Source organism: Acipenser ruthenus, chromosome 8 (genome assembly GCF_902713425.1).
Source record: "Acipenser ruthenus chromosome 8, fAciRut3.2 maternal haplotype, whole genome shotgun sequence".
Lineage (NCBI taxonomy): Eukaryota > Metazoa > Chordata > Actinopteri > Acipenseriformes > Acipenseridae > Acipenser > Acipenser ruthenus.
The window spans coordinates 14,138,218-14,159,638 of record NC_081196.1 but is presented as its reverse complement, the minus strand read 5'-3'; the positions used below and the strand labels follow the sequence as shown (position 1 = coordinate 14,159,638).

The 21,421-nt window shown below is 39.2% G+C and overlaps 2 protein-coding genes across 2 annotated transcripts; both read right to left on the bottom strand.

The window, feature by feature from the left end:
* Positions 1–7,248: 7,248 nt before the first annotated feature.
* On the bottom strand, positions 7,249–8,217 carry LOC117973069 (olfactory receptor 4E2-like). The gene has a single exon (XM_059029549.1). The coding sequence runs from the start codon at positions 8,215–8,217 to the stop codon at positions 7,249–7,251; it is 969 nt and encodes a 322-aa protein (XP_058885532.1).
* Positions 8,218–12,663: 4,446 nt separating this feature from the next.
* Positions 12,664–15,763, bottom strand: LOC131737822 (olfactory receptor 1E16-like). The gene is made up of 2 exons (XM_059029548.1): positions 15,642–15,763; positions 12,664–14,295 (listed from the first exon to the last, which is right to left on the bottom strand). The coding sequence occupies exon 2, from the start codon at positions 14,248–14,250 to the stop codon at positions 13,282–13,284; it is 969 nt and encodes a 322-aa protein (XP_058885531.1). The 5' UTR covers positions 14,251–14,295; positions 15,642–15,763; the 3' UTR covers positions 12,664–13,281.
* Positions 15,764–21,421: the final 5,658 nt, after the last annotated feature.

Here is a 21,421-nt window from a genome sequence, read left to right as displayed (position 1 = left end):
TTCCAGACTATTAACAATACACTAATGAAGTGATGAACAAATGGAAGCCCACATGTATGACTACTTAAATATGTATATTTTACAAGATTTATTGTAATGGTATCGACTGCATTTCAAGGAAAAGTATCAGAACTTTTAAAGGAACAATAGAAAATGGATCAGAGATTTCCTTTAAGCTGATTGGTCAATACAAGGGCCTTAGTCTCTGGTAAAACGACCTTGAATATTTAATCACTGTTTCAAATAAATCTGCAAGCAAATACTTAAATACAGTATTTGTATATTTTATCTTTTTTCTGCTTGAAGAAAAAAAAAATCTCTGTACACACTGTCTGAATGTTGTCTGTCACTAAGATTGCTTCATCGCTGTCCATTACGTTCAATTTATCTTTTTAAATGTAGTATAGCAAATGAATAAAGTTTAAAAGGCAATTGGGAATTGTGTTTGCTGTCAGCAGCAATACAGTAACCACAATAACAACCTGTCTCTGGTTTCAATGACATGTTGAAGAAATCCAGCAATTGAATGCAGTCTTTCAGCAACTTTATTTCAGCATATCACAGTAACAACAAAGGACGGTGCTCTCTTCTCTAAAAAAGCCAGGAAGGAGAATAAACTTAATGAACACACTGTGAACAAGTTCCTGAACAAACAGCATGATCAGCATTAACACGCAGACTACGAGATATTTTTAATTACTAAATTTATAAATGTTCGGACCTAATGGTAACCTAAATACTGAAACTTACACACATATACGAACTTACACTCAAAACCTAATTAAAAAATAAAAAGGTTAGCTGAACTTTATTCTTTTACATGTTTTAAAAGCAGTTCTGTATGAGGTACCTGAACTGAAGAACAGCTCCACGTAAGTAAAAGATGTTGTTTTAGTATTGAGGTATTATTTAGGCTATTGGAAATATCCACAGCGTGACATAGTCCACCGCTGGGATAATGAAACCTGAGTGCAGGCTACTCCAGACCACAGCCAGAATTCTGAGCAAACCGCACTACTCATGGAATAGCGAGAAAATAGTTTACATTTATTAGCAAAAAAAACTAAAACTAGTGCTGCATAAAATCACGAAAAAACAAACAAACAGAGAAACTGTAAACGTTAGTTTTGTAATGCATCTATTTTCTAATAGCAATAGAACCCTCAGAAGAGAACTTTACAATCTGGCAAGGCCCTTCCCGTTATGTTAAATGCCCTTACCTTCGGGACATTAAACCAGACAGTAAAGCCCTCTTCTTCGGGTTCTATTGCTTAACAAAGGTTTTAAAATTGATTCTCTTACCTCTCAGTACCTTTAATGTATTATCACTGGTCCCCCTTATATTCTGTTAAAGATATTTTGTTCTTTACTGGTAGTTTATACTTGAATGTGTAATATGCAGATATTTCAATGACGACACTATAGTTGAAATGTTGAAGAAGTCTGTATCCTGTAGATTGTTCCTTCTCTTTTTATTAAGTTTGTCTTGTTTTCCCCAAGGGGTGTGAGTTGGGTGTTTGTAAAGGATCATGCTAGTACTTATCATCCTCAAGAGTGAAACTGGTAAACTTTAATGAACTGGTAGTACAGTATAGAGAGTGAGAGAGAATCTCTGGATACATTACAACAAAACTTACCTAATTGCGGCCACTTGGGTTTACAACAGATAACTGCTAATTACATTGTAGTGGGGTTTTTTTCCCACAACTTTCCGGAGTTGTATGTTGACAATGTACTATAGTACAATGTACTATATTTATAAGGACAGCAGTGTGGCGTAGTGGTTAGGGCTCTGGACTCTTGACTGGAGGGTTGTGGGTTCAATCCCTGGTAGGTGACACTGCTGCTGTACCCTTGAGCAAGGTACTTTACCTAAATTGCTCCAGTAAAAAACCCAACTGTATAAATGGGTAATTGTATGTAAAAATAATGTGATATCTTGTAACAATTGTAAGTCGCCCTGGATAAGGGCGTCTGCTAAGAAATAAATAATAATAATAATAATATATATTCATGAGTAAATATTTGTATTTTTTATTTTACTGGCCCCTGCATTACATGTGTCCATGTTGTGTGATAGCATTTCTTAAAACCATGTTTAATTGAATCAAAATGGCTATGCTTTGAACACGCTTTTCCAAGCTGGATAAATATAGTACAATTTGGGGTTCCAAAGGTCGTTGTAAACGTAGTGATTTTTTGGTTTTGAAAGTGTAGAAGAGTGTATCACGACATCACCCTGATGTCAGAGGACCACCTGCATGTCAGAGGAGAAGGAGGCCCCCTCCCCAGAGGCCGCTATGGAGAGTGTGTCCTCTTGCGCCTGCTGAGACGCCTCTTCCCATCCACCCTGAACTCCCCTGGGGGAGGTGGGGGGGGGGGGGGGGTATGGCAATTGGGGCTGCAACGCCAGCGCCTGTTTAGCCAGGAGCTCTAGGACCTGGGCCATCTGGGCCTTGAGGTCCACAATGTCCCTTGCCTGCTTAGAATGCTTCACCCTTCTCGCTTGCGGTGATGGGGAACGACTGCGGGTGGCCTGCACATCAGGGATACCTAGCAGGGGGTCCTGGGACAGGTCATGGAGGAGGGGCTCTTGGGGCGCCAACGGTCCAGCCATTGAGGACGCAGAGCTCGCCCTCGTGGCCCTCTCCAAGCGAGCTTCTTTCACCCGGGGCTGGAAAGTCTCACAGATGCTACAGGTCATGTCCCTCTCGAGGGCCAAGGTGGCATGTTGAACACCCAAGCACCGTGCACAGAGGGTATGCTTGTCCTCTTGCAGGATATTGACATTGCAGGCCATGTAGGGGTGGAACCCCGACTTGCCTGACGTGGGTCTGGGGTTTTGCATGGGCCGTGCACTAAACACTACTTGCACTGCGCTCAAGCACTGGCTAAGTGCGAACGCCGTGCACTTACCCACTAACACTGTAGCAGAGGGTACCTAACACCGTGCACTGAGTACTGTAGGCACCTTGTGCACCACGTGCAGTAGTGTAGTACCAAGCACCATGTGCACCATGCACCGTGCGTCTCGAGCACCGTGCATACTGAGTACCATGCACAATGTGCACCGCGTACCGTGCAGCACTGTGTGTTCCTGCACTAGCATTGTACCAAGCACCGTGTTGTGCACTGTGCACCGTGCACCGTGCATCCCGAGCGCCCGAGTACTGTGCACTCTGTGTACTGCGTACCGTGCAGCACAGTGCGTTCCCGCACTAGCGTTGTAGCAGTGGGTGCCAAGCACCATATGCACCGTGCGTACCAAGCACCACGTGCACTGAGTACCGAGAGCACTATGTGCACCGTGTACCGTGCAGTGCTATGACTATGCACTGACGCTGAGGCGCTGGGCACCGTGTGCCGTATGCACTGAGCACTTGTGCACCGAGATACCTAAGTATCAATGGCTATGCATGCGCCACAGTACCGAGGCACCGGCGGGCACACTGTTTGTTTACAAGGCCCGACTCACCAAGGTGGGCGGGCCTACACAGCCGGCAGGGTCTACTCGACAGCAGGGATGACTGCACAGGCAGTCACTCACACACGACAGACAGATACAAAGAGCGGCCTACCATGCAAGCGAGGAGGCCGCTTAAAGACAGAAAGGCAAAAAGGCTCTTTTTCAAAAAATCTTTTTCTAAGTCGTTAATCCTGGAAAAGGTCAACACAGAGGTCTTACCGTACCGTCTTGAGAATGAAAAAGAGAAATGGCTTCCTTTGGATGAAGGTTTGATCCCCTTGGTGGGTGGGACCGAGTGCATCATCCCAGGAAGGGGCCTATCGGCAGCTCTGGTATAGAGAGCTCATCGATACCTACCCAATGGGCAGGCATATCCCATACATAATGTCATTGGTGGTCGACTTCGAATTGAAAGGGAAACGTTTGTTTGCCCGTTTGGCAGGGCACCTAAAAATGTAATCCTGTAAGCTGCTGGAGAATAGATTTATACCGTGTGTGTGTGTGCGTATACAGTGGTTGTCCAAAGTTTACAAACCCTAATTTATGGAAGTGTAACACCATACAATTAATGTTGAATACATGTATATAGTGCATTCCTTTAAATACCCCTATTTATTAAAAGTAAGTATATGTAGATGGTACATTCCTAAACTCTCCCTATTCTTCTGTTTTCTAATATATACAGTACTGTGCAAAAGTTTTAGGCAGGTGTGAATAAATGCTGTAAAGTAAGAAAGCTTTCAAAAATAGACATGTTAATAGATTATATTTATCAATTAACTAAATGCAAAGTGAGTGAACAGAAGAAAAATCTAAATAAAAAAACTGTCAGTTCAGCTTGTTACAGTTATGCACTGCTTTGTTTGTGTTGTGCTCTTGTAGCCCTGAATAAATATATTTTCAACAAAACAAAATATCACCATTTAAAGTGTGCAACAGAAGCATACATTGGGATACCTTTGACAAACAACTGTGGATATCGGCCAATTGCAATATACGCTGAGAACTTGAGGGTGGAAGACTCGCTCAAACAAAGATATGAATACACAATTAAATAATAATAATAATAATAATAATAATAATAATAATAATAATAATAATAATAATAATAATAATACCTACTCCCCTTCATCTGCTTGGAATTCAGATAAGGGAAGAGCTGCAAGCCTCACGCTGTCAGTGGAAGAATTGGATCCTGCGCCTTTGACAATTCAAAAATATTAGCAGATGTAAATATCTCATCTTTTAATAGAACCTTTTTTAGAAATAGTGTACAGACCCTGATTAGCAGTAGTACTATAATAATAATAATAATAATAATAATAATAATAATAATAATAATAATAATAATAATAATAAAACTACGTGCCAAGCAAGTACATAAATGGGAATTATCTGACTACAACATTTTAATTTCAAACAACAAACTTCGCTCTGGATAAAAGCGTCATGCAGAAAGAAAACAGTGGGTTCACTACGGATATGACAGGGCAGAGAAGCAAGGACAACAATATAAAGTAAGAAAATATTCACTTCAATTCAGTCCACTAAAGCTCCTTTCACACTAGCACTCCTACCCGGGTCCGGACCCGGGTTCTGGCTACCCGGGCCACAATCCCGATTAGTGTGAAATCACCCGGGTTCCAGCAACCCATCTCAGGATGTGGGTCGACACGCTTTGACCGAGGTTGAGCGAGACATAATGCGTGATGGCCGTTCGTAAGCTGACGAAATAACAGCCATGCCTGCGTGAAGGTTTCACTTCCGCAAGGAACGTTTCTGTTAATTCTGTTTAGTCATATTTGTGTTGATTGAGACACAACACGAGCCAGATTGCAGCAGGGATGAAGAAACTTTTGCTCTAATCAACATTTGGTGCCAGTGGTTCAATCCAGAGAAGCTTGGATGGAAGCGTCCTTAACAAGCTGCTTCTAGGGCCATGATACGTGCATTGTGTACTTGTGTCTGTCACCCAGGTCAACTCTGCTTTCTCAAAAGCAGTGTGAAATCGCGTAGCCGACCTGCATGACACGGGGTGGGTTCTGAAATATAAAATTACCTTAACAAAATGTTTTACTGGCATGCAATACTGGGCCGTACCAGCTTACGTTCACCCCTGGGTAAAAAACAGTAAATTCAGCTCTCAGCAGGGCAGAATAGATTCAGTTGCATTCAAAAGCCAGGTACCAGATTAGATAAGAGGGGTATTGCTGCAGACCCAGAGGCATTTGATAAAAGGTGCATTGCGTAATGCAGTTTCAACTTTTACATGCTAGCTGTAACTAAGCTCATCTGAAACCAAACAACAAAGCGAGGGATTCATGTAGTTACTGTGCTGTTAAAAAGGTGAAACGCATTTTGTTTGCTGACCTCCAAAGCCAGATTGTGTTGTGGGAACGCTTTCGTCGTTCTTGTTTTTGCACTTATGCTGCAACAAAAAAAAAAACTGTCTGATTATTTTGGCATGGGCTGAGAAAGCACATTAAGAACTGTTTTTGGAATGCTGTTCTATAAATTGCCAAATACTGTATACAGTGCTTTGTTTTGCAATATGTTTCACTGATTTTCTTAATTTGGTGTTTTAGACACACTGATAGAAATAGTGTATTTTTATTTAAATGTGTGTTTGTGCTACATATGGCAGGTCCAAGAATTAGAATCCCCTCCCTAATTAAGACAATCTTGGAATGTGGCCAGGTGTTAATAGATTGATTATCATCAACCCTGGTCACGTGACTTCGTACTGTGTTTTGTATTTGCTCTTATAAGGACTAAAGTCATTGTATTTTGTTTCTTGATCTTAATTGTACTGTAATTCTTGATATGTATTTTTTGTATACAACTGTAAGTCACCCTGGGTAAGGGCGTCTGCTAGCTAATAAATAAATAAATAAATAAATAAATAATTTAAAGGAGCTGGAAAGGCAGTCCTTTGTTCTTTCTCTCAGCAAGCCTGGAGATGAATGCAAATATTACAAAAAGGTGATGTGTTAATTGTATTGTTTTCCATAGCAGTGTCAAAAATAAACTGCTTGCTGCCTCAAGAAACTGGTACAATAAAAATGAGTTCAATTCATCAAATATTCACACAATTGTATTTTTAATATTACACATATACAGGTCTACCAAGTTTCATAAATTGCATTATTAAATCAATTGTTAAAATAAGAAGTTTTATAGCTCAAGTAATTCAAGCAATTGGAAGTAACCGGATATTCACACAAGTTTAATATAATATTACTGTCAGTTGTTTACAGTATTGGTTTCAATTGAATACAATTAAGTGAGTCGCTGTTTAATAAATACATTGTAGTTTGATCCAAGAACTGTTACACTCACCAGTCATCTCAGTATTACAGCCAATTCAAGACACACACAGATTTCTACAATATGTTATAATTTAAGGAATTGAACTTCTAATATTTGCTTTCTGTAAGTATTTCACAGTTTCAACTTGCTTCACACATGGAGTAAAATGCAATCAAAATAGATGTGTTTGTTAAAACAGATTGTAAAATATAGGAGCTTCAGCCAACATGACTAAGACCCAAGGCAATAAAAACTAACACAACAGGTTATCATCTCACAAATCATCACTCATTCCAGTTACTGGATGTGAAGAACAAGTAAAGAAAAGGGTAGAATTACACAAGAACATCTGCAGTAGGGTCATTTTATCCATGAACTTTTTACAGTATATACCTATATTGTATTACAAGTTTTTACATATATTGTAATATACAGGAATATGATACATTCATTATTATTATGCCCCATTAATATCAACTTTTTACCTGGACAATTTTGTTTCTTTTAAACAACTTTTTAATCGATTCCATTATTTCTTCAGTTTTCAGAGTGTAAATAATGGGGTTCAAGAGGGGTGGGATGGTAGCAGACAATGAATTATTTAAGATTCTAGCATTGGGATGAATACCAGAGACCATTGCTGTTGTATACGTCACTAATATTGGTATAAACAATATTGCTACCAAAATTAAATGGGAGGTACATGTTTTAAGAGCTTTTCTTTTGCCCTCTCTAGATGTCATTTTATAAAGTTCAAATAGAATGCATGCATATGACAATATAATGAGGACCACTGGTAAAATTAAAAATAATGCAATCAAGACTACAGAAAAAATATAATTGGCTGATGTGTCATTACAGGCCAGTTTGTAAACAGGTCCATGGTCACAAAAATAACTGTCAATCACTGTAGATTTACAGAAGGACAGCCGTGAAACTAAAAGGACCAGGACAAGCAACAAAACTGAGAAAATTAACCAAATTGCAACTATAATTACAGTCATTCTAGTATTAGTACTAATTGTGTGATAATGCAATGGGAAACATATTGCAATGAATCTGTCATATGCCAAGAGCACAAGAGAAAGTGACTGCAATCCATTAAAAAAATGCACAAAAAACATATTAGCAAGGCACGCCTCGAACACAATAAACTGGGAGTTGAAAATGAATGTTTGAATTAGATTTGGGATTACCACAGTACTACAACAGGTATCAACTACAGCTAAATGAAAAACAGCAACATATTTGGGGTTATGTAAACTTTGTTCTACACATATTATTAGCATTAGAAATGCATTGGCTAATATTGTTAAAACATAAACAACAGACAAGAAAATAAAATAATAGTTTGCATACAACATATTAGAAAACCCATTAATATAAAACAGTGGTCTACCAGAGGTAACATTCACAGACATTGTTGTTGAATTGGGAGACATTGCAGAGTCAAAGATTCTTGAGTACCAGTATCATCTCTTGGTCACCTAAAAATAAGAAAATGATTAGGAAGAAGCTGTTTCATTTCCAGACTATTAACAATACACTAATGAAGTGATGAACAAATGGAAGCCCACATGTATGACTACTTAAATATGTATATATTACAAGATTTATTGTAATGGTATCAACTGCATTTCAAGGAAAAGTATTAGAACTTTTAAAGGAACAATAGAAAATGGATCAGAGATTTCCTTTAACCTGATTGGTCAATACAAGGGCCTTAGTCTCTGGTAAAACGGCCTTGAATATTTAATCACTGTTTCAAATAAATCTGCAAGCAAATACTTAAATACAGTATTTGATATTTTATCTTTTTTCTGCTTGAAGAAAAAAAAAAATCTCTGTACACACTGTCTGAATGTTGTCTGTCACTAAGATTGCTTCATCGCTGTCCATTACGTTCAATTTATCTTTTTAAATGTAGTATAGCAAATGAATAAAGTTTAAAAGGCAATTGGGAATTGTGTTTGCTGTCAGCAGCAATACAGTAACCACAATAACAACCTGTCTCTGGTTTCAATGACATGTTGAAGAAATCCAGCAATTGAATGCAGTCTTTCAGCAACTTTATTTCAGCATATCACAGTAACAACAAAGGACGGTGCTCTCTTCTCTAAAAAAGCCAGGAAGGAGGCTTTGAATAAACTTAATGAACACACTGTGAACAAGTTCCTGAACAAACAGCATGATCAGCATTAACACGCAGACTACGAGATATTTTTAATTACTAAAATAATAAATGTTCGGAACTAATGGTAACCTAAATACTGAAACTTACACACATATACAAACTTACACTCAAAACCTAATTAAAAAATAAAAAGGTTAGCTGAACTTTATTCTTTTACATGTTTTAAAAGCAGTTCTGTACGAGGTACCTGAACTGAAGAACAGCTCCACGTAAGTAAAAGATGTTGTTTTAGTATTGAGGTATTATTTAGGCTATTGGAAATATCCACAGCGCGACATAGTCCACTGCTGGGATAATGAAACCTGAGTGAAGGCTACTCCAGACCACAGCCAGAATTCTGTGCAAACCGCATTACTCATGGAATAGCGAGAAAATAGTTTACATTTATTAGCAAAAAAAACTAAAACTAGTGCTGCATAAAATCACGAAAAAACAAACAAACAGAGAAACTGTAAACGTTAGTTTTGTAATGCATCTATTTTCTAATAGCAATAGAACCCTCAGAAGAGAACTTTACAATCTGGCAAGGCCCTTCCCGTTATGTTAAATGCCCTTACCTTCGGGACATTAAACCAGACAGTAAAGCCCTCTTCTTTGGGTTCTATTGCTTAAGAAAGGTTTTCAAATCAATTCTCTTACCTCTCAGTAGCTTTAATGTATTATCACTGGTCCCCCTTATATTCTGTTAAAGATGTGTTGTTCTTTACTGGTAGTTTATACTTGAATATGTAATATGCAGATATTTCAATGACTACACTATCGTTGAAATGTTGAAGCAGTCTGTACCCTGTCGATTGTTCCTTCTCTTTTTATTAAGTTTGTCTTGTTTTCCCAAAGGGGTGTGAGTGACGGCTGCTAAACTTTAATGAACTGGTAGTATATAATTTGTACTATATAGAGACAGAGCGTCTCAGTGGATAAATTACAACAAAACTTACCTAATTGTTGCCACCTGGGTTTACAACAGATAACTGGAGCATTTTATTTTTCATCCTTGCTTTTTTCCTACTAAACAAAGGCCATCCCTAGTACTACTGTATGTTCTGAATATTTTCCGACACAGCATTCGATGCTATAAGGAAAGGCTTTAATGTTGAACTACATGGACAGTTCAGCCTTGGTAATTACATTGTAGTGTTTTTATCTGCAACAGTCTGGAGGTGTATGTGAACAATGTACTATATTTGTAATGTATATTCATAAGTAGATCTATAAACAGATTGTCTTGAGATTAGTCAGGGAAGTCTGTTGTGAAACATTTTTTACAATCATGGCTCTGCACGGATGCAGCTCTGTGCCCTTGCACTGTTTTTTTTAATTTTTATTTATTTTATTTTTTTACTGGCCCCTGCATTATTTGTGTTCATGTTGTGTGATAGCATTTCTTAAAACCAAAATGCCTATGCTTTGAACACACTTTTCCAAAAGCTGGATAAATATAGTACAATTTGATGTTACAAAGGTTTTGTAAGTGTGGTGTTTTTTTTTCTTTTTTTGAAGTGCAGCAGAGGAAGTCTCTGCCTTGAGGTAAACTAGCCCCAGTCGATTGTTCTCATGAACCCCCTGGAACAATATGTCTGCAGTTTTATTTTCAAAATTCTACTGGCATATGGATATCCATCAGTGATTTGCCCCTTTTTGAGAAGAAGTGCCGACCCATGGTGATATGCTGTAATATCATCACCCCCACGTGACCTGTTTTGACTAATCAGGATAGAGTATTTAAAATACCCATTTTATAATTGAAAATAAATCCTACGTGTCCGAGTGGTGTGTCGACCACAACCTCCATGCCTCTCACATCACCGGTGCAGATATGATTTATCCAAGTGTGCTTAACCACTTCTATGCTACCAGACATATCTGTTACATCCTCAATAACGCTCGCTCAGTACTGCCGAACGTCCCAGATACGTCCAAATTAAAAACATGTTTTTTCAAAAAAAAAAAAAGAAAAGAAAACACTAGATTGCTGTTTTTTCACTCGGGATCGATCATCCAGAAGCTTTTACAGATAATATGTGGTCGGTGGTTCTAATTTCATTATGTTACAATGATAAAATACCTTCGATGTGACACAGTTGTTATACCTAATTTACAGCCTGTTTGAATGCTAGTGCTGGTCAGCGCGATGAAGTAAGGACATTGTATTATCTTTTTTCTGAAGAAACGAGTAACGAGTCAAAGTAACTTTTTTTCAGTAACGTGCCCAACACTGGATATAGATAAAATTAACCCAAGAACAGAAGGTAAGAAGCACTTTTTTACACAGAGAGTTACACATGCATGGAATAGCCTACCAGGTGAAGTAATAGGATCTAAAACATAAAAAAAAAACAATTAAAAAAGACTCTGCTTTTAAATTTGTTCCCCCCCCTAGTAGGGGAGAATGGTGTGCTAACAAGGGACGAGCCTTGATGGGCCGAATGGACTTTACCCGTTCTCAAGTTTTTCTTATGTTCTTCTTATATATCTGTTAGTGGATACCTACGCCCATATTACACAGACATTGTTAATTTATAATACCCCAATGTTAATAAAACAGCTACAATGTAGTATACCCACTACCTCTGAGATACAATACCTTCACATATCCAATGGACCCCTGGAACCAATCACATCGGATATGACTACTGTTTTTCACAACTATATAGTTTAGGCTATTGTTTAGTCAAAACCAGAAATAATAATAATAATAATAATAATAATAATAATAATAATAATAATAATAATAATAATAATAATAATAATAATAATAATAATAATAATGAAAAAAGTATTATAACCAAAAATGTCTACACCTTAAATGCTGCATATCAATGTGTATTTCTATATAGAGAAGGATAAAGGCATCTACCAAATAAATAAACAAAAAATAATGAGAACAAATAAATAATGAAAGAAATTTAAACTGTGCAAGAACAGAAAGTAAAGAACAACAGAGCGCTTGCATGGACAGTGGCTGAATTAGACACTGTGAGAACTTACACCTTACTAGTACTTGAAGCAAATATTTTCAGACAATCTTTTTGATCGGTTAGCTGAACAAACAAATCTGCATTATGTGCATCACACTGGATCGCCCATCAATAATAATGGATAAAGGGGTTTGTCAACAAATGTGTGTTTCACAGCTGAGATGTGAAATGTTGGGCTGTTGGTAAAAAGCAGCAGGTACAGGTTCCAGGCCCAGCAGCTGTGAAGCAGTGCAGTCAGCACATGGGAGGGGCACACATGCATGACATGCTTGTAGAGCTCTACAGGATTAACTTCAGGTCAAAGAGGTACGTCCTGTATATCTTATTTCATACTGTTAACAGGTATGTAGTCAGTGCACAGCTCAGAATAAATCACATGCCCCAACTTGCAGTGTTTGTGTTTTTGTAATTTTATGAACATCTTAATATTCCGAGCCTTAGAAGTAAATGTGGGCTGGAAAGGGTTACATGTGAGGTACATGTTTTAAATGTTGATGCAGTTTTTAACAATGCAAATATTACAAAAACATGATGTGTTAATGGTATTGTTTTCCATAGCAGTGTCAAAAATAAACTGCTTGCTGTCTCATGAAACTGGTACAATAAAAATGAGTTCAATTCATCAAATATTCACACAATTGTATTTTTAATATTACACATATACAGGTCTACCAAGTTTCATAAATTGCATTATTAAATCAATTGTTAAAAAAATAAGTTTTATAGCTCAAGTAATTCAAGCAATTGGAAGTAACCGGATATTCACACAAGTTTAATATAATATTACTGTCATTTGTTTACAGTATTGGTTTCAATTGAATACAATTAAGTGAGTCGCTGTTTAATAAATACATTGTAGTTTGATCCAAGAACTGTTACACACACAATTCATCTCAGTATTACAGCCAATTCAAGACACACACAGATTTCTACAATATGTTATAATTTAAAGAATTGAACTTCTAATATTTGTATTTCACAGTTTCAACTTCACACGTGCAGTAAATTGCAATCAAAACAGATCTGTGTCTGTTAAAACATACTGTAAAATATAGGTGCTTCAGCCAATGTGACTGGGATCCATGGTAAATAAGAACTAACACAGCAGGTTATCATTTCACAAATCACCTCTCATTCGAAAACAAGATTTGTTTCTTAATGTATGTAATAACAAGTAAAGAAAAGGGTAAAATTACACAAGAACATCTGCAGTAGGGTAATTGTATCCATTAACTTTTTACAGTATATACCTATATTTTATTAAAATTTTACATATATTGTAATATACAGGAATATGATACACTCATTAGGTGTAAAGTTATGCCCTATTAATATCAGCTTTTTACCTGGACAATTTTGTTTCTTTTAAACAACTTTTTAATTGATTCCATTATTTCTTCAGTTTTCAGAGTGTAAATAATGGGGTTCAAAAGGGGTGGAATGGTAGCAGACAATGAATTATTTAAGATTCTAGCATTGGGATGAATACCAAAGACCCTTGATGTTGTATACGTCACTAATATTGGTAAAAAAAATATTGCTACCAAAATTAAATGGGAGGTACATGTTTTAAGAGCTTTTCTTTTCCCCTCTCTAGATGCAATTTTAAAAAGTTGAAAAATAATGCATGCGTACGATAATATAATGAGGACCATTGGTACAATTAAAAATAATGAAATCAAGACTACAGCAAAAATATAATTGGTTGATGTGTCATTACAGGCCAGTGTGTAAACAGGTGCATGGTCACAGAAATAACTGTCAATCACTGTAGATTTACAGAAGGACAGCCGTGAAACTAAAAGGACCAGGACAAGCAACATAACTGACAGAATTACCCAAACTGCAACTATAATTGTAATCATTCTAGTATTAGTATTAATTGTGTGATAATGCAATGGGAAACATATTGCAATGAATCTGTCATATGCCAACAGCACAAGAGAAAGTGACTGCAATCCATTAAAAAAATGCACAAAAAACATATTAGCAAGGCAGGCCTCGAACACAATAAACTGGGAGTTGAAAATGAATGTTTTAATTACAAATGGGATTACCACAGTACTACAACAGGTATCAACTACAGCTAAATGAAAAACAGCAACATATTTGGGGTTATGTAAACTTTGCTCTACACATATTATTAGCATTAGAAATGCATTGGCTAATATTGTTAAAACATAAACAACAGACAAGAATATAAAATAATAGTTTGCATACAACATATTAGAAAACCCATTAATATAAAACAGTGGTCTACCAGAGGTAACATTCACAGACATTGTTGTTGAATTGGGAGACATTGCAGAGTCAAAGATTCTTGAGTACCAGTATCTTCTCTTGGTCACCTAAAAATAAGAAAATGATTAGGAAGAAGCTGTTTCATTTCCAGACTATTAACAATACACTAATGAAGTGATGAACAAATAGAAGCCCACATGTATGACTACTTAAATATGTATATTTTACAAGATTTATTGTAATGGTATCGACTGCATTTCAAGGAAAAGTATCAGAACTTTTAAAGGAACAATAGAAAATGGATCAGAGATTTCCTTTAACCTGATTGGTCAATACAAGGGCCTTAGTCTCTGGTAAAACGACCTTGAATATTTAATCACTGTTTCAAATAAATCTGCAAGCAAATACTTAAATACAGTATTTGATATTTTATCTTTTTTCTGCTTGAAGAAAAAAAAAAATCTCTGTACACACCGTCTGAATGTTGTCTGTCACTAAGATTGCTTCATCGCTGTCCATTACGTTCAATTTATCTTTTTAAATGTAGTATAGCAAATGAATAAAGTTTAAAAGGCAATTGGGAATTGTGTTTGCTGTCAGCAGCAATACAGTAACCACAATAACAACCTGTCTCTGGTTTCAATGACATGTTGAAGAAATCCAGCAATTAAATGCAGTCTTTCAGCAACTTTATTTCAGCATATCACAGTAACAACAAAGGACGGTGCTCTCTTCTCTAAAAAAGCCAGGAAGGAGGCTTTGAATAAACTTAATGAACACACTGTGAACAAGTTCCTGAACAAACAGCATGATCAGCATTAACACGCAGACTACGAGATATTTTTAATTACTAAAATAATAAATGTTCGGACCTAATGGTAACCTAAATACTGAAACTTACACACATATACGAACTTACACTCAAAACCTAATTAAAAAATAAAAAGGTTAGCTGAACTTTATTCTTTTACATGTTTTAAAAGCCGTTCTGTACGAGGTACCTGAACTGAAGAACAGCTCCACGTCAGTAAAAGATGTTGTTTTAGTATTGAGGTATTATTAAGGCTATTGGAAATATCCACAACGCGACATAGTCCACTGCTGGGATAATGAAACCTGAGTGAAGGCTACTCCAGACCACAGCCAGAATTCTGTGCAAACCGCATTACTCATGGAATAGCGAGAAAATAGTTTGCATTTATTAGCAAAAAAAACTAAAACTAGTGCTGCATAAAATCACGAAAAAACAAACAAACAGAGAAACTGTAAACGTTAGTTTTGTAATGCATCTATTTTCTAATAGCAATAGAACCCTCAGAAGAGAACTTTACAATCTGGCAAGGCCCTTCCCGTTATGTTAAATGCCCTTACCTTCGGGACATTAAACCAGACAGTAAAGCCCTCTTCTTCGGGTTCTTTTGCTTAACAAAGGTTTTAAAATTGATTCTCTTACCTCTCAGTAGCTTTAATGTATTATCACTAGTCCCCCTTATATTCTGTTAAAGATATTTTGTTCTTTACTGGTAGTTTATACTTGAATGTGTAATATGCAGATATTTCAATGACTACACTATAGTTGAAATGTTGAAGCAGTCTGTATCCTGTAGGTTGTTCCTTCTCTTTTTATTAAGTTTGTCTTGTTTTCCCAAAGGGGTGTGAGTGGGGTGTTTGTAAAGGATCATGTTAGTACTTATCATCCTCAAGAGTGATGACTGGTAAACTTTAATGAACTGGTAGTACAGTATAGAGACAGAGAGAGAGTCTCTGGATACATTACAACAAAACTTACCTAATTGCGGCCACTTGGGTTTACAACAGATAACTGCTAATTACATTGTAGTGGGGTTTTTTTCCCACAACTTTCCGGAGTTGTATGTTGACAATGTACTATATTTATAATATATTCATGAGTAAATATATAAACAGATAAAACATGTTAGATTAGTCAGAGTAGTCTGTTGTGAAATGCTGAAAAGTAAAACATTTTTACAATCGTGGCTCTGCACCGTTGCAGCTCTGTGCCCTTTCACTGGTATTTTGTATTTTTTATTTTACTGGGCCCTGCATTACATGTGTTCATGTTGTGTGATAGCATTTCTTAAAACCATGTTTAATTGAATCAAAATGGCTATGCTTTGAACACGCTTTTCCAAGCTGGATAAATATAGTACAATTTGGGGTTCCAAAGGTCGTCGTAAACGTAGTGATTTTTTGGTTTTGAAAGTGTAGAAGAGTGTATCACAACATCACCCTGAATCTAAGACCACACAGATATCACCGCGAGTGACATTACAGTGCAGACCATTACAGCGACTTCCCATAACAGCGCTATGACATCACCGCGACGGACATTACAGTGCAGACCTTTACAGCGACTGCACACAGCAGCGCTTTGATATCACCAAACTACAATTCAATTCCCAGAAGACTCTGCGAAGTTTACAAACGCATCACTTACCAGGAACTCCCACCGCCCCCTTCAGTGTGCAGGTTTCAATATGACTTAGCAGTGTCAGCGAGACTCATATTGCACAATTGTAAAGCAGTTGCATACCAACTTTGGAGCATAATATATAAGTGTGCGGGTACTATGTTTGTTTAACTATAAAATCTTTCTACCCTGCACCTTGAAAGACTTCAGATGTGCGTATGTTTTCTCTTTGTTTTCTAGCAGCCGCCCATCCCATTTCTCAGAGCGTCCATTTCTCAAGGAAGAAATAAACAGTGGTTGTTGTTTCCGCTATTTTGGCCCCAAAACTGCCTTTGGTGTTTCTTTTGTCTGCTGCCACCACAATATGTATAACGTTAGGTTACTTACCGTAACCTTGGTTCCCTGAAAGAGAAGACAATCACCAATGACATTATGTATGGGATATGCCTGCCCATTGGGTAGGTATATGAGGTCATGGCTTCTAGCCAGAGACCAAGCCTGGAAATACCTCAACTTATAGGTATACAAAGATCTAGTGGAGTCTGCCATAGCACTCTGCAATGTACCCACAACTGCATCTGATAGCCCTAGGGCTAACCAGTGGTCAATTTCAGGGGCCAGACTCACGGCACGCAGGTGCGGCCTGTTTCAGCATGCTAGGACCCGAGGCCGGACGATCCCATGAAGGCCAGGAACTTTTGAGGGCGAGGAGCCATCGTCTGCGTCCGGAACACGGACCCTGCGTGGTTCCGCCGCTGGCACCCAGGGGACCTGCACGAAGGCTGCAGCACGTCCCGAAACTGAGCTGGACAATGGGGGACACTGGCTTCCGAGGCTACCTCGAAAAAGGTTCTTCCTCAGCAGGGGTCTCGCCCACCTGCATGTCAGAGGAGAAGGAGGCCCCCTCCCCAGAGGCCGCTATGGAGAGCGTGTCCTCTTGCGCCTGCTGAGACGCCTCTTCCCATCCACCCTGAACTCCCCTGGGGGAGGTGGGGGGGGTATGGCAATTGGGGCTGCAACGCCAGCGTCTGTTTAGCCAGGAGCTCTAGGACCTGGGCCATTTGGGCCTTGAGGTCCACAATGTCCCTTGCCTGCTTAGAATGCTTCACCCTTCTCGCTTGCGGTGATGGGGAGCGACTGCGGGTGGCCTGCACATCAGGGATACCTAGCAGGGGGTCCTGGGACAGGTCATGGAGGAGGGGCTCTTGGGGCGCCAAGAGCCGGCAACGGTCCAGCCATCGAGGACGCAGAGCTCGCCCTCGTGGCCCTCTCCAAGCGAGCTTCTTTCACCCGGGGCTGGAAAGTCTCACAGATGCTACAGGTCATGTCCCTCTCGAGGGCCAAGGTGGCATGTTGAACACCCAAGCACCGTGCACAGAGGGTATGCTTGTCCTCTTGCAGGATATTGACATTGCAGGCCATGTAGGGGTGGAACCCCGACTTGCCTGACGTGGGTCTGGGGTTTTGCATGGGCCATGCACTAAACACTACTTGCACTGCGCTCAAGCACTGGCTAAGTGCGAACGCCGTGCACTTACCCACTAACACTGTAGCAGAGGGTACCTAACACCGTGCACTGAGTACTGTGGGCACCTTGTGCACCACGTGCAGTAGTGTAGTACCAAGCACCATGTGCACCATGCACCGTGCATCTCGAGCACCGTGCATACTGAGTACCGTGCACAATGTGCACCGCGTACCGTGCAGCACTGTGTGTTCCTGCACTAGCATTGTACCAAGCACCGTGTTGTGCACTGTGCACCGTGCATCCCGAGCGCCGTGCGCACCGAGTACTGTGCACTCTGTGTACCGCGTACCGTGCAGCACCGTGCGTTCCCGCACTAGCATTGTAGTGGTGGGTGCCAAGCACCATGTGTACCGTGCGTACCAAGCACCACATGCACTGAGTACCGAGAGCACTATGTGCACCGTGTACCGTGCAGTGCTATGACTATGCACTGACGCTGAGGCGCTGGGCACTGTGTGCCGTATGCACTGAGCACTTGTGCACCGAGATACCTAAGTATCAAGGGCTATGCGTGTGCAACAGTACCGAAGCACCGGCGGGCGAGTTGAAGTAGACAGCAGAACACAGTAGAAAGATAGTATAGGGGAGAGCACACTGTTTGTTTACAAGGCCCGACTCACCAAGGTGGGCGGACCTACACAGCCGGCAGGGTCTACTCGACAGCAGGGATGACTGCACAGGCAGTCGCTCACACACGACAGACAGATACAAAGAGCGGCCTACCATGCAAGCGAGGAGGCCGCTTAAAGACAGAAAGGCAAAAAAGGCTCTTTTTCAAAAAATCTTTTTCTAAGTCGTTAATCCTGGAAAAGGTCAACACAGAGGTCTTACCGTACCGTCTTGAGAATGATAAAGAGAAATGGCTTCCTTTGGATGAAGGTTTGATCCTCTTGGTGGGTGGGACCGAGTGCATCATCCCAGGAAGGGGCCTATCGGCAGCTCTGGTATAGAGAGCTCATCGATACCTACCCAATGGGCAGGCATATCCCATACATAATGTCATTGGTGGTCGTCTTCGAATTGAAAGGGAAACGTCTGTTTGCCCGTTTGGCAGGGCACCTAAAAATGTAATCCTGTAAGCTTCTGGAGAATAGATTTATACCGTGTGTGTGTGTGCGTATACAGTGGTTGTCCAAAGTTTACAAACCCTAATTTATGGAAGTGTAACACCATACAATTAATGTTGAATACATGTATATAGTGCATTCCTATAAATACCCCTATTTATTTATGGTAAATATATGTAGATGGTACATTCCTAAACTCTCCCTGTTCTTCTGTTTTCTAATATATACAGTACTGTGCAAAAGTTTTAGGCAGGTGTGAAAAAATGCTGTAAAGTAAGAAAGCTTTCAAAAATAGACATGTTAATAGATTATATTTATCAATTAACTAAATGCAAAGTGAGTGAACAGAAGAAAAATCTAAATCAAATCCATATTTGGTGTGACCACCCTTTGCCTTCAAAACAGCATCAATTCTTCTAGGTACACTTGCACAAAGTCAGGGATTTTGTAGGCATATAGGTGTATGATTAAACAATTATACCAAACAGGTGCTAATGATCATCAATTCAATATGTAGGTTGAAACACAATCATTAACTGAAACAGAAACAGCTGTGTAGGAGGAATAAAACTGGGTGAGGAACAGCCAAACTCAGCTAACAAGGTGAGGTTGCTGAAGACAGTTTACTGTCAAAAGTCATACACCATGGCAAGACTGAGCACAGCAACAAGACACAAGGTAGTTATACTGTATCAGCAAGGTCTCTCCCAGGCAGAAATTTCAAGGCAGACAGGGGTTTCCAGATGTGCTGTCCAAGCTCTTTTGAAGAAGCACAAAGAAACGGGCAACGTTGAGGACCGTAGACGCAGTGGTCGGCCAAGGAAACTTACTGCAGCAGATGAAAGACACATGCTTACTTCCCTTCGCAATCGGAAGATGTCCAGCAGTGCCATCAGCTCAGAATTGACAGAAAACAGTGGGACCCTGGTACACCCATCTACTGTCCGGAGAATTCTGGTCAGAAGTGGCCTTCATGGAAGACTTGCGGCCAAAAAGCCATACCTCCGACATGGAAACAAGGCCAAGCGACTCAACTATGCACGAAAACACAGGAACTGGGGTGCAGAAAAATGGCAGCAGGTGCTCTGGACTGATGAGTCAAAATCTGAAATATTTGGCTGTAGCAGAAGGCAGTTTGTTCACCGAAGGGCTGGAGAGCGGTACACGAATGAGTGTCTGCAGGCAACAGTGAAGCATGGTGGGGGTTCCTTGCAAGTTTGGGGCTGCATTTCTGCAAATGGAGTTGGGGATTTGGTCAGAATTAATGGTCTCCCCAATGCTGAGAAGTACAGGCAGATACTTATCCATCATGCAATACCATCAGGGAGGCATCTGATTGGCCCCAAATTTATTCTGCAGCACGACAACGACCCCAAACATACAGCGAAAGTCATTAAGAACTATCTTCAGCGTAAAGAAGAACAAGGAGTCCTGGAAGTGATGGTATGGCCCCCACAGAGCCCTGATCTCAACATCATCAAGTCTGTCTGGGATTACATGAAGAGAGAGAAGCAACTGAGGCTGCCTAAATCCACAGAAGAACTGTGGTTAGTTCTCCAAGATGTTTGGGCCAACCTACCTGCCGAGTTCCTTCAAAAACTGTGTGCAAGTGTACCTAGAAGAATTGATGCTGTTTTGAAGGCAAAGGGTGGTCACACCAAATATTGATTTGATATAGATTTTTCTTCTGTTCACTCACTTTGCATTTTGTTAATTGATAAATATAAACTATTAACATGTCTATTTTTGAAAGCATTCTTACTTTACAGCATTTTTTCACACCTGCCTAAAACTTTTGCACAGTGCTGTATATATATATATATATAAAGTTCCAAAACAAAAAACTGTCAGTTCAGCTTGTTACAGTTATGCACTGCTTTGTTTGTGTTGTGCTCTTGTAGCCCTGAATAAATATATTTTCAACAAAACAAAAAATCACCATTTAAAGTGTGCAACAGAAGCATACATTGGGATACCTTTGACAAACAAATGTGGATATCGGCCAATTGCAATATACGCTGAGACCTTGAGGGTGGAAGACTCGCTCAAACAAAGATATGAATACACAATAAAATAATAATAATAATAATAATAATAATAATAATAATAATAATAATAATAATAATGATAATAATAATAATACCTACTCCCCTTCATCTGCTCGGAACTCAGATAAGGGAAGAGCTGCAAGCCTCACGCTATCAGTG

Coding starts and splice junctions, on each gene's coding strand:
- LOC117973069 (XM_059029549.1), bottom strand. CDS start 8,217: ATGTCTCCCAATTCAACAACAATGTCTGTGAATGTTACCTCTGGTAGA.
- LOC131737822 (XM_059029548.1), bottom strand. CDS start 14,250: ATGTCTCCCAATTCAACAACAATGTCTGTGAATGTTACCTCTGGTAGA.